Source organism: Schistosoma haematobium, chromosome ZW (genome assembly GCF_000699445.3).
Source record: "Schistosoma haematobium chromosome ZW, whole genome shotgun sequence".
In the NCBI taxonomy this organism is placed as follows: domain Eukaryota; kingdom Metazoa; phylum Platyhelminthes; class Trematoda; order Strigeidida; family Schistosomatidae; genus Schistosoma; species Schistosoma haematobium.
Window position 1 is genome coordinate 78,084,511 of NC_067195.1, and position 12,335 is coordinate 78,096,845.

A 12,335-nucleotide genomic window follows, 5' to 3' on the forward strand; every position below is an offset into this window, starting at 1 on the left:
CATTAAAGGTCAATTCTACGAGCGGCTGCAGTCAATCATAGAGAAGTGACCAAGAAAGGACCTCACCATTCTGATGGGAGATCTAAATGCCAAAGTCGGAATAGACAACGCTGGATATGAAGATATCATGGGACGACATGGACTGGGAGAAAGAAACGAAAATGGAGAAAGATTTGCAAATGTGTGCATTCAATAAGTTGGTCATAGGAGGCACAATATTTCCACACAAACGAATACACAAAGCTACATGGATCTCACCGGACCACACTACAGAGAACCAGATAGATCATATCTGCATCAACAAAAAATTCCGAAGGACAATGGAAGATGTAAGAACCAGGAGAGGTGCTGACGTAGCTTCAGATCACCTAGTTGTAGTCAATTTAAAACTGAAGCTAAAAAGAACTGGACAAGTGGACAAACAGCACTATAAAGGTTCAATACAGCCTTCCTTCGAGATACTGACAAACTCAATGAATTCAAGATAGCTCTCAACAACAGGTTCCAAGCCTTACAGGATCTACTGAAAGAAGAAGAAACTAGTATGGAGGACAACTGGAAAGGCATCAAGGAAGCATTAACTTCAACGTGTCAAGAGATTCTGAGTCTAAAGAAGCACCATCATAAGGAATGGATCTCTACAGAAACACTGGACAAGATCAAAGAAAGGAAGAACAAGAAGGCAGCAATTAACAACAGCCGAACACGAACGGAGAAAGTCCAAGCACAAGCTGAATACATAGAAGCAAATAAGCAAGTGAAGAGGAGCATTAGAGCCAACAAGAAGAAATACGTTGAAGAACTAGCAACGACGGCAGAAAAAGCTGAAAGGGAAGGAAATATGAAACAGCTTCACGATACAACGAAGAAACTAGCAGGGAAATACAGTAAACCAGAGAGGCCGGTCAAAGACAAAGAAGGCAGGAAAATCACCAAAATTCAACAACAGCGTAACAGATGGGTAGAATACTTCGAGGAACTCTTGAATAGGCCGGCTCCAACGAATCCACCGGACATCGAAGCAGCACACATAGATCTTCCTATAGATGTCAATCCACCAACTACGGAAGAAATTAGAATGGCCGTCAGACAAATCAAGAACGGGAAAGCAGCAGGACCCGACAACATACAAGCTGAAGCACTGAAATCAGACATCGAAGCAACCACAAGCATGCTTTATCTTCTATTCAAAAAGATTTGGGAGGAGGAACAAGTGCCGATGGACTGGAAAGAAGGACACCTCGTCAAGATTCCAAAGAAAGGAGATCTGAGCAAATGTGAAAACTACAGAGGCATTACACTACTGTCAATACCAGGGAAAGTCTTCAACAGAGTGTTGCTGAACCGGATGAAAGATGCAGTAGACGCCCAACTTCGAGATCAACAAGCTGGATTCCGTAAGGATCGGTCGTGCACAGACCGAATTGCGACACTACGGATCATCGCCGAACAATCAGTTGAGTGGGACTCGTCACTGTACATCAACTTCATTGATTATGAAAAGGCATTTGACAATGTAGATAGGAGGACATTATGGAAACTTCTTCGACACTACGGAGTTCCTGAGAAGATTGTCAATATTATCCGGAACTCATACGACGGACTACAGTGCAAAGTAGTGCATGGAGGACAGCTGACAGATGCATTCCAAGTAAGGACCGGAGTCAGACAAGGCTGTTTACTCTCTCCCTTCCTCTTTCTTCTGGTGGTCGACTGGATTATGAAGACCTCAACATCTGAAGGAAAACACAGAATACAATGGACAGCTCAGAATCAATTAGACGATTTGGACTTCGCAGATGACCTAGCCCTCCTATCGCACACACATGAACAAATACAGATAAAAACAGCCAGTGTGGCATCAGTCTCTGCATCAGTAGGCCTCAGCATACACAAAGGGAAAACCAAGGTCCTCAAATTCAAAGCGGAGAATAGCAACCCAATCACTCTTGATGGCGAAACTCTGGAAGACTTAGAATCCTCCACATACCTGGGAAGCATCATCGATGAACAAGGAGGTTCAGATGCAGACGTAAAGGCGAGGATCGGCAAAGCAAGGGTCGCATTCCTACAATTGAAGAACATATGGAACTCAAAACAACTTTCAACCAATATCAAAGTGAGAATCTTCAATACGAACGTCAAGGCAGTTCTACTGTATGGAGCTGAAACTTGGAGAACTACAACAACCACCATCAAGAAGGTACAAGTATTTATAAATAGCTGTCTACGCAAGATACTCAACATCCATTGGCCGGATACCATCAGCAATAGCCTTCTGTGGGAGAGAACAAACCAACTTCCAGCTGGAGAAGAAATTAAGAAAAGACGATGGAAATGGATAGGACATACATTACGCAAATCGTCAAACTGCATCACGAGGCAAGCCCTAACTTGGAATCCTGAAGGGAAGCGAAAAAGAGGAAGGCCAAAGAACACATTGCGTCGGATAATAGAGGCAGATATGAAAACGATGAATTATAACTGGACGGAGCTAGAAAGGATTGCCCAGGACAGGGTTGGATGGAGAATGCTGGTGAGTGGCCTATGCTCCTTCACGAGGAGTAACAGGCGTAAGTTAAGTAAGTATTATGAACTTTATGCTTTTCTTTTTTTCTTCATATCTGTCAAGGGGATAACTATCAAAAATTTAACCCGTAAATTACTTCCACTCTATTCTTCTCTAACCCCCGGATTATTGCGCACCCTCCCAGACCACTTTATGATACGACCCTTTCTATCCTTCTATAGAATTTTATTTACCATACAACTATAAATGCGAATGTACAACTTGAGTAAATGATTTCATTGTAAAGAAAATTCCTTCGGTGGATCTTTTTTATTCTGCCTACTAATTGTCAACCGACTTTGTTTTGATGTTTCTGAAAAGAATTCTGCATGATGGTAAAACCTAGTACTGAATAATGGATTGAGAAGTCAGTTGCATAGTTAGGATAACGGAGGGTGGGTTTGGAAAACGCTATGGCATCTTCTGGAGACATCCATTCCTAAGGCAATTGTGGACCATTCATTTGTGACATTAATAACTAATGTACTATGAAACTTGTAATACACTGAGCACACTAAATTTATTGAATTAACAACAAAATCGTGAATGATTGGTGATATTATATTCATAGTTTACGGTGCAATGAACTACGAACGGCATTTTGCTGCTCAGCTGTAGTTTCCAGTCAGCGAGCGTTAACTAAGCAACCACACACAGCAAACTTCAGGCACTACATGACGAAATAATGGTTGTAAATTCATAATTATCAAGAGCGAAAACAGATCAATTTGCTATTTGTAGTACTCTGTTGAATAGTTAAACAAAGTAGTGATTTCAAATGCAGTAGAAAACGAGATTTACAAATATCTGAGTTTGGCTTTCATGGTAAAGGTTCCACGTAATCTGGATAAATGTCGACTTCTGAATTCGGTAATTTAGACCATTCCATAAGACGATGAAATGTCGTGAAATGTGTAAGGAATGCAGATGGAATAGCCACACCTTGAACACGATAGACAACGTTACTTGAAGATCCTCGAAGATGACCTATTCGGGAAAATGAACTGATGGATATTTTTCCAATAAGGCCAGTTGATCGGATTAATGGGCCATTAGTGAAACACTAAAAACGATAAAGTAAAATTGTTGTACGATCAACAAATTTTGTGTCTAACGAATCGCCAAAAATACTATACATTTCACACAATAAAACAGAATAAGATAAATATTCCACATAATTTTAGACAAATCGCATATAGAGCATATCTTACCTTTTCGACACGTAACAAACTGTATTCAGCCTGGTGTCTAAATGAGATTTGCATTTACCGATGCATTCGCTTATTATTAACATATATGTGGTATAAGCTTCGCGCATTATTACATTGGCTGCCAAATGCCCTGGTACGGCCGAGAGTGGGAAGAGTTAGGTTTCTCGAAATGCTCTCACATGACAGGGAAGTCCTACTCACTACCTTATCGTAGCGGGAGTGTTTACGAAACTAAGGAGACGGAGAGTCCACCTGGCAGAGTTGGAAAACCCTGATTCCAAACCATTGGTGCACATGGGCTCCAGTATCTTGGAGGAACAAATGGTGTTTGAACCAATTATTAGTCACCGGCCGCAACGGGACTGCATCTCCTTACGTTGCCACACTGTCTTTTGGATTAGATCTCTAGGTCGAAAGCTAGAAAATTGCCTCTGGTCTGGGTACCCCGGCAGTATCACAGCACACACACAAGCCAACTGACCTATGAGGCACATATGTAGTCGGTGCTCCCTCGTATGAATATTTGTGTTCAAATAAAATAAATAGCCTCAATGAATGCTTTTCTATATCTGCATTTATATATATCATCACAATATAGAAAGAATTATGTCTTAACTAAACTATCCTTTAAAATATTTGTAAATAAATCAATCCAAGCTGTAAGATAATTATTTAATAGGGAATGATGATACTAACTGGTTAATTCACTGACAGAATGGTTCGGGCTTAGCAATTGATTGTTTGGTGAACAAGCTCGAAATGATTATTCACAGCTCTACGAATGCCTAAAAACTTATTTCTTTTTCTTGAGAAAATGTAACAGTACGTTACGATTGAAATGATGGGATATTTTACATTAGTTTTTTAGATCCATCCGATAATTATGACCTACATTTACTAACGTGTGACTCTATTTTGAATTAAGTCGATAGACCTAAATCAGTAAGAACCTTCACTACTTAACGGCACAGTAACCATTTTATGTCAATACAATGTTATGATAATAGGTAGAGTTTGATGTCGGTACCTCAACAAATTTCCCCACTCGGTATACAGGTAGGGTGGACCTTTCTGTAAATCTATCCTTGTTTGAAGATAAGTCAAGTTGTAGTGTATTACTACTGTCTTGATGTTCGTTGAATACATGACTAATCTGCTGTGATCTTAATGGATTGTCAGAAAATAACTTCTGAAGTAGTTCACTGTGAATTGATACATCTAAAGGTTCAAAACTTAAGTCGTCCGCAGCCATCCGTTGAATATGTGTATTTAATGCATATAATTCTTGAGGTGAAGGCGTCCAATTCTCTAAAGATTGATGTCCTGGATTAAATGAAATATCACATACGAATCCACCACTTTTTGGGTTAAGTAAAGGGAGATTGATTACACGAACATTATGTTCTTGATGAAAAGCTGTTTCTAAAGTGGCGGCTAGAAGGAGTGTACATGATTGCCAAAATGCGTTATTTGCAACTGTCGGATCATAATGAGGACCCTATCAAATAAATATAAATAAAATAGTGAACAATTGTATAATATTATTGACGGAATCCATATAAACGGAATACACCCATTATGACATTAAGTGAGGAAGAAAGATTAGTTCAGCGAAGAGTTCTCTTTTCGGCGAATTCATTTTCAAAGCTGTACAATCGCAAATATATATACTTATTTTCACAAGGTGATAATAATAATCCATATATTACGGATAGACGTTGTGTATATTACTACTTTGTTGTCTAGGATTTTTTGGAATCATCCTGTCAGTATTGCTTGCATGAATGCATTCATCACGAACTGACTCCATTTAGCGTAAACGTAAAAACTAACTAGGAATGGATATTTGTAGAGGCTTTTGTACCACAGTTCTGACATTCAGGACTACAAGTGACCGTCTTGGGTTCAGATACAAACTGATTATCAATAATTTCATACTGATTGCACAAGTTAGTGACCAGTAGCGGGTTGACATTCAAAACGAAAGACATTAGGTTCGAGTTGTGGACGCCTAGACTGAGACCCAAGCATATCTTGCTAACGATTAGTTGCTTCTTTATTTACGCAGTCTACATAAGTGTTCTTTAACGAATTCAGCTTAAGCACTGAAAAGTGTGTTGGGGATTTGTTAATCCACTAATACAACTTATGAGAAAGGAAATCAACTTAAGGTTAACTTTCAGCACATTTTCGTTACATTCATTTACCAACTTTCAGTGTTTAGTTACAATTACTCAGGTAATAAATCCTAGTCATTGTAGCTCATATATAGCCGACTAACTTAAGCGTACATTTTAACTTCCCGTTCTAGTTAGCGGGGTGGGAAAGAAAGGGATAGAAGTAGTATCGTCGGGTTTTTGAAAAATTAACCTAATGCATAAAGTCACCAGAGCAAATTGAAAAATCCCATTTCTATGCCATGGAAAATAAATAGCTTTCTAACATAAAGGGTACTATGACAGCAACTGCATGTAAACGCTTTTAAACAATTACAACAATCTGGAACGAACCTTGAATTGCACAAAATCAAGTGAGCAATCACATGACAGTGGCCGATTCATATCCCATGGATTATTGTTAACCATAGCAATAACACTTTCTTTGACCAAGATCTCAGACAAATGCTTTGCACAATCTAGAGGTGTTGATATACCTTTAGTCATTTCCAAAGTTGATTCCCCTAAAAATCCACGATATGTAACTATGACTTTCTCAACACGTGGTGACAAGTAAAGGTTAACTTGTTGTTCTTTAATTTCGTTCCATAACTGTAAACAATCACGATGGCGTGAAATTTCAGACACTTCTTTGTTCATACAAAGATTGCTACATAACCTAACACTGAGAAGCAATTTTTGTCTCCACATTTAGTAAATGGTAGTTGGAGAATCTGAAACATTCAGAAAAACAACAATCTCAGATATATATAGGGAGAGAGAAAAATAAAAATATTAATGGCATGAAAAACTGAAATTCGTCCAAGTCCACATTTAATAGTTCCAGAAGAATTACTTCACACTATAAACTAATTTCATCATCAACTACTACATTCTTAGATAATGCAAAGAGAAAACAGCGTTTAACCACATGATATATTAACGCAATACATTCTAAACAATCTGATCATGTATTTACTTGTCGAGACATCAGAAAAATAAATGCTAAACTAGACATATTGGAATACAGAGGTGATAATAAGGAAAAACGATATGAATCACGGCATTTTGAACGATAAGTTAGTATTATCAGCGTACATTTAGTGTAAATGAAAATTATTTTCGAGCATAGGCAGGTTTCCGTATGACTAACGCTCTAACAAACCCAAGTATTTGCCTTAGATAACTTCTACACAAGACTAAGTATGCTGAGTTAAGACCTATCTTATAACCTGTTTTAACCATGAGTTAGGCAATGGGAGATGTGTTTGTCATTCACCTGTTTTTATTTATTTATTAAAACATGAATAATGGGCACCTAGATACACGCTTCACAATAAGAAAACGACACTGTGACGATAGAGAAAGGTATGACGAAATATGGGATAAAAATAAGTGAGTAGTGAATAATAGAAGGAGCAGTTTAGTTAAGAAAAATACAACCGGGAAGAATCCTAATAGTTAAGGTTCTGCTTGTTTTTTATGAAAAAGTAAAAAAAAATACAACAGGGCCGCCACTAGATTCCTTTCTGAACTTTGTCTGATAACGTCTCAAGCCACTGAATTGCCCTGTATTTAGGACCCTAACCATGAAGCCGTGAAGGACCGATAGGTGTCAGTCTTGTGCAACTTTCTTTCATATCCTGTACCGTGTCCATCATCCCAGCGCTGGCTAAACGTAAATCAAAGTAGCTGCAAAAATGAGGAGTCAAATGCCCAAACGTATAGGTTTAAATATTTGCTGTAACAAAGCATTCCTCATCGCAGACATAAGAAGACTACTATCGAGCACACTGTTGGGTCCCATTGGGGATAAACCTTTCCAATTTATAACAGGTGCATTGAAATCCTCCAATATCAGGCACTGGTTACTTTTACGCCAGAGCTTAATATGTTCTAAGACGAAATCATCAACTGAGTAGATAAGGATACGATAGATGAAACATAAAAGTTGATTCACAACTAGTAACCTGCTAAGTTTCACCATCATGCGTCTTACAAGCAAAGAGATGTAAATGCAAACTCTTTAATATAATAGGAGTACTTCGCTTTCGTATCATTTGTTCTAATTATTTCTTAAGTACGTGCAACCTAAAGTGGTGGAGTAATATCAATCACACACTGTTTCAGTCACACCAGTGATGAGTAGTTTTGATACATTTGATGATGAAATTTGTTTTATAAACTGCGAGGATCAGTGAACAAAAATTCCAAAAAGAACAATTTAAGCCTTAGTAGCATCGGGTTACAGAACCGTACCACTCAGAAATCCTGAATTTCCCATATTTTTTCCCCAGATTTTGTTGGGTTACTAGCTCACTAAAAACCTCTTCAGACAGTGATTGAGTGACCAGTCCAAACGGTTAAGTTTCTTAATTATAAACCTTGTGTGCATTTTTTAGCATTATACTTCCATCCTATGTACTACCTAAAATCAACTTTAAAATTATCCTAGGCTGGATTTTACTATCAACCCTTTTTGTGAAATATGTATTGCTACTGTCATTACTGATAGAACACGCCAGAGAACAGATACTGTTAGGATCAATAGAATGGGATTTGATCGGCTCTAAGATGCACTCTTGCATATAATCAGACTAAAAGACAGTACTTTCGAAGTTTGTACTTAGTTTCCCATTGTTGACAAATTATAACTGGAATCATCAAGGCCAAGGGAAAAGAGGAAGACCAAAGAACACATCATCTTGAAAAATGGAGACAGACATGAGAAACATTTGATAGAACTGGAAGGGAAGGTCCAGGACAGAGTGGGTTGGAGAATGCTGGTCGGCGATCTGTGCTCCATTGGTAGTAACAGGCGTAAGTAAGAAGAACCTTCGCCTTCTTAAGTTTTATCAACTTTCTTTTTTAACTTAACTATTTCAATATGGGATTAAATGCAAAATACCTGGTTTCTGCACATCAATATTTTTCATCCTGACTCTCAGTTTGTACAGAGGATGTACTTTATGCGAATGGTATTTCCAATCTGGCAAGTGTCTTACACCTTTCGATTTTACGTATGACTAACCAGTACGGGTATTTTTCTCTTTCGCGACGATACACAAGTAGATGTGACTATTTGGGGTCTAATTGTATATATTTGTTGATTTATGTATCAACAAAAACTGTCACCAAATGTTCATGCTTATCGACATATTTCTCAGTGCGATGCGTAGTAACATTCATAAACGGAATGGCGTCGAATATAAAGTGATATGCATCTGAGTAACAATGTGAATAAAGCAGTACGCAAATAGGTTTACCGAACTTTTCCTATGTGCAGTTGGTGTGAGATTTGTGTTGACCGTGTGTTAAAACCTTTGGGTTCAACATACTGAATACCATTCACCATAGGGTGACAATTCATACTTTAGCGGACATATTTATAGCATGAGTCATCTGCAAAACGAAATGTGCTTTTAGAAGTGTAGATAAAGATGTGGAAATTTTCGTTACTGTTTATCGCACCTTAACTCACTAGAACTCAATGTAAACAAAGAAGATAGGATGTAATGCGTCATTAAGACCAGAGTCAACAAGGTTGCACAATCACTAAAATGGCAGTCTTCTTTAAATAGCACCTTAATAAACACGTTAACAACTTTCAAGAGAGAACTCGGAAACCAGTGTAGTTCTTATAAACTAAATATTTTGGTTTTAAGTGCAAGACAATTTGAAAATAATGCTTAGCCAGTAACTACATCAAAAGTACATACATCACCACTTCTAAGTGGTGGGTGTCTATTTAAATCAGCGTACATTTCAAGTGCTTTATCATTTGTCTCAATCGACTATAATTATATAATATAATACTATACTTCTTATTCATTTCCTATTGCTGTTTTTGTTACTGCAACAGCGTCATTGATACTTAGAAAATTTCATATTCAGTGTTGGGCTTATCCTGGATCCTAATAATCTTGAAACCCAACATACCGAATTGTCGCCGAGGGAAGGCGAATATTACCTAGAACGGCTCAACGCCTGATATTTATCAAATAACCTAAAGAAAGATGAGATTGCCGCGGATTCCATGGCTTCTATACGAAGTACATGGTTTGCTGGAAATTCCGGAATTTTTTTAGCTAACTTTGCTTTGGTTCCACAAACTAGAACGATTATTAACTGGTCTTCTTGTAATATCGTATTAAACCCGTGATAGTGCGTAACACAACACATTATTTCATGCTTAAAACCAGGGATTTAATACTATTACTTAAACTAGGGCTTCTAAGTATAATTTTGGTGAGCAGCTAAATACTGAACACATTATTCGTCTAATCGCTTGTATGAATGATCCCGAGCCTGGGAAGTAGCTCATTCAGATATCTTTCTCTGCGTCCTCAACTGTCAAAATGTTAATAATGAAACTGCTACGAAGAACCTTGGTATGCTATTGTCGAGCGTAAATAAATCTAACACTGAGTGTTAGACTTCTGTGGATCCACAGACAAATTGTTTCGAATCATGAAGTCTGATGGATAAACCTAAATTTAAATCGAATTATTGATCGAGTATAAGGTCTTGTTTTTTTCGTGTGTTAGAGAACACCTTCCCAGTTCACATCGGTTCTGTTATGCTCTTAATGCAAAATGTGAGAAAACTGAATACTGCCAGTCGGCTTATGAAAAATCTGAAACGCTATCGATGAATGCTTCGGCCGTGTTGTCCACTACATATGAAACAAGATCTAATACTCGACCAAGACATCGATTTCAGTTTGGAATTACTTATCAAACTTCATGAGTCAAAACGATTTCTCTCAGAAGACATTTGAGACTTCTATGTTGTGTTAGATTTATTTACACTCGACAATAACATATTACCCAATCTCCCTATTTTGTGGGAAATTTTGTCCTTTTTTTAGGAAACTTTAGAAGAGCAGTTATAGAAAATTTTAAGGAAATGGCACAAAACTCCAAAATAGGGAGATCGGGAAGTGTTAAGATAGGTCCATTATTAACAGTTTGACAATTGGGAATGCATAGGGGATGGTCCATTGTTATCGCCGTATCTGTAACCAACGATTTATTTAAACTACGAAACTGACAAGCCAAGAAGTGATGGACTAAATGACTTCACCAAAGGAAGAAACTTGACGTAAAGCACTATTCGAAATCCCGCCTATGATTAACAACTTCAAATGGTTCAAAGGGTTGTGGACGGAATAGAAGAAGCTTTCGCTTAACAGGCTTCCGTGTCTAGTAGTAGGGGATCACCAAATCCTCCAGGCAAGAACCTAGGTATGTTAACAATAAAAGAGGAAAAGAAATTGGTAAATCATAGTGTGATGCTGTCCTTGGTCCTTAAGAATAGGTCAAGTTGCCTCTTGAAGGACTCCTGAGAAGTCTCTTGGACTAGCTCGGCTGGCAGCGAATTCCAGATTTTGACAACTCTTAAGGAGTAGAAGTTGTGTCTACATTCCGTCTTGCTATGTTGTGTTTCCAGTTTCTGGGTGTTACCCCTTAGGTTATTATTCGAACTAAGCTTAAGTAGGTGTTTAAGAGGATGTCCAGAAGTGTTAAGAATACTATAAGCCATTAATAAATCACCTCTAAGACGCCTATACTCTAATGGGTAAAGGTCTAGTGAATGGAGGCGTTCTTCGTAAGGTTTAGATTTGAGTCCTCAAACTGATTTCGTGGCTCGACGTTGGATACGCCCCAAAGTGACCTTGTCCTTTTGGAGTGAGGGAGGGAGTACTATGTTTCCGTACTCTAAATGGGGGCGGATGAAACTAATGAAGATTGTATGGAAAGTTCGTCCGTCAAACTGTCCAAAAATGCGCTTCAACGTTACCAGTGCAAGGTTTGCTCGGAAGGCATTTTTGTCACAGTTAGCGTAAGACTTTAAATCATGGAGCACCAGGACTCCTAAATCTTTTTCGACTTGGGATACTACTAGAGAGGAGTTTCCTAAGCTGTAACTGTAGTTTGCAACATGTCACAGATGGACTACTTTACACTTTGAAGTGTTAAAGGTAAGTCCGTTATCGTCTGCCCAACTTTGAAGTCGAGTCAGATCCTCCTGAAGTGCCTGTATATCGTCTTGGTTGCGTATCTCTCTCCAAAGTTTCACGTCGTCGGCAAAAAGTAATAAGTCTGACGTTACCTGTTGAGGAAGATCATTTATGTAGATCAAGAAGAGAAGAGGCCCTAGTACTGAGCCCTGGGGGACCCCACTAGGACATTCCATAGCCTGAGACAAAGTGAAATTAACCCTAACCTTAAAGTGTCGATTTTTTAGGTATGAAGTAAGCCAATCGATTAAAGGTGGTTTGATACCTAGTCGTTTGAGCTTATTGGTAAGACACAAGTGGTTAACCTTATCAAAAGCTTTTGAGAAATCAAGGTAAATGATATCAACCTTTTCCTTGCGATCGAGGATGCTTGTCCA

The 12,335-nt window shown here is 38.2% G+C and overlaps 1 protein-coding gene across 2 annotated transcripts; it reads right to left on the reverse strand.

The window, feature by feature from the left end:
- Positions 1-1,206: 1,206 nt before the first annotated feature.
- Positions 1,207-11,071, reverse strand: MRPL39_1 (54S ribosomal protein L39, mitochondrial; the record flags this gene model as incomplete). 2 transcript variants are annotated; one of them, XM_012939119.3, is made up of 3 exons in its annotated part: positions 6,291-9,160; positions 4,808-5,278; positions 3,390-3,632 (listed from the first exon to the last, which is right to left on the reverse strand). In XM_012939119.3, exons 1-3 carry the CDS (start codon positions 6,645-6,647, stop codon positions 3,390-3,392), a joined length of 1,071 nt encoding a protein of 356 aa, XP_012794573.2. In that variant the 5' UTR covers positions 6,648-9,160. The 2 variants fall into 2 exon arrangements, with proteins under 2 accessions (XP_051072553.1, XP_012794573.2); XM_051212374.1 differs by having other exon boundaries at positions 1,207-5,278; positions 6,291-11,071.
- Positions 11,072-12,335: the final 1,264 nt, after the last annotated feature.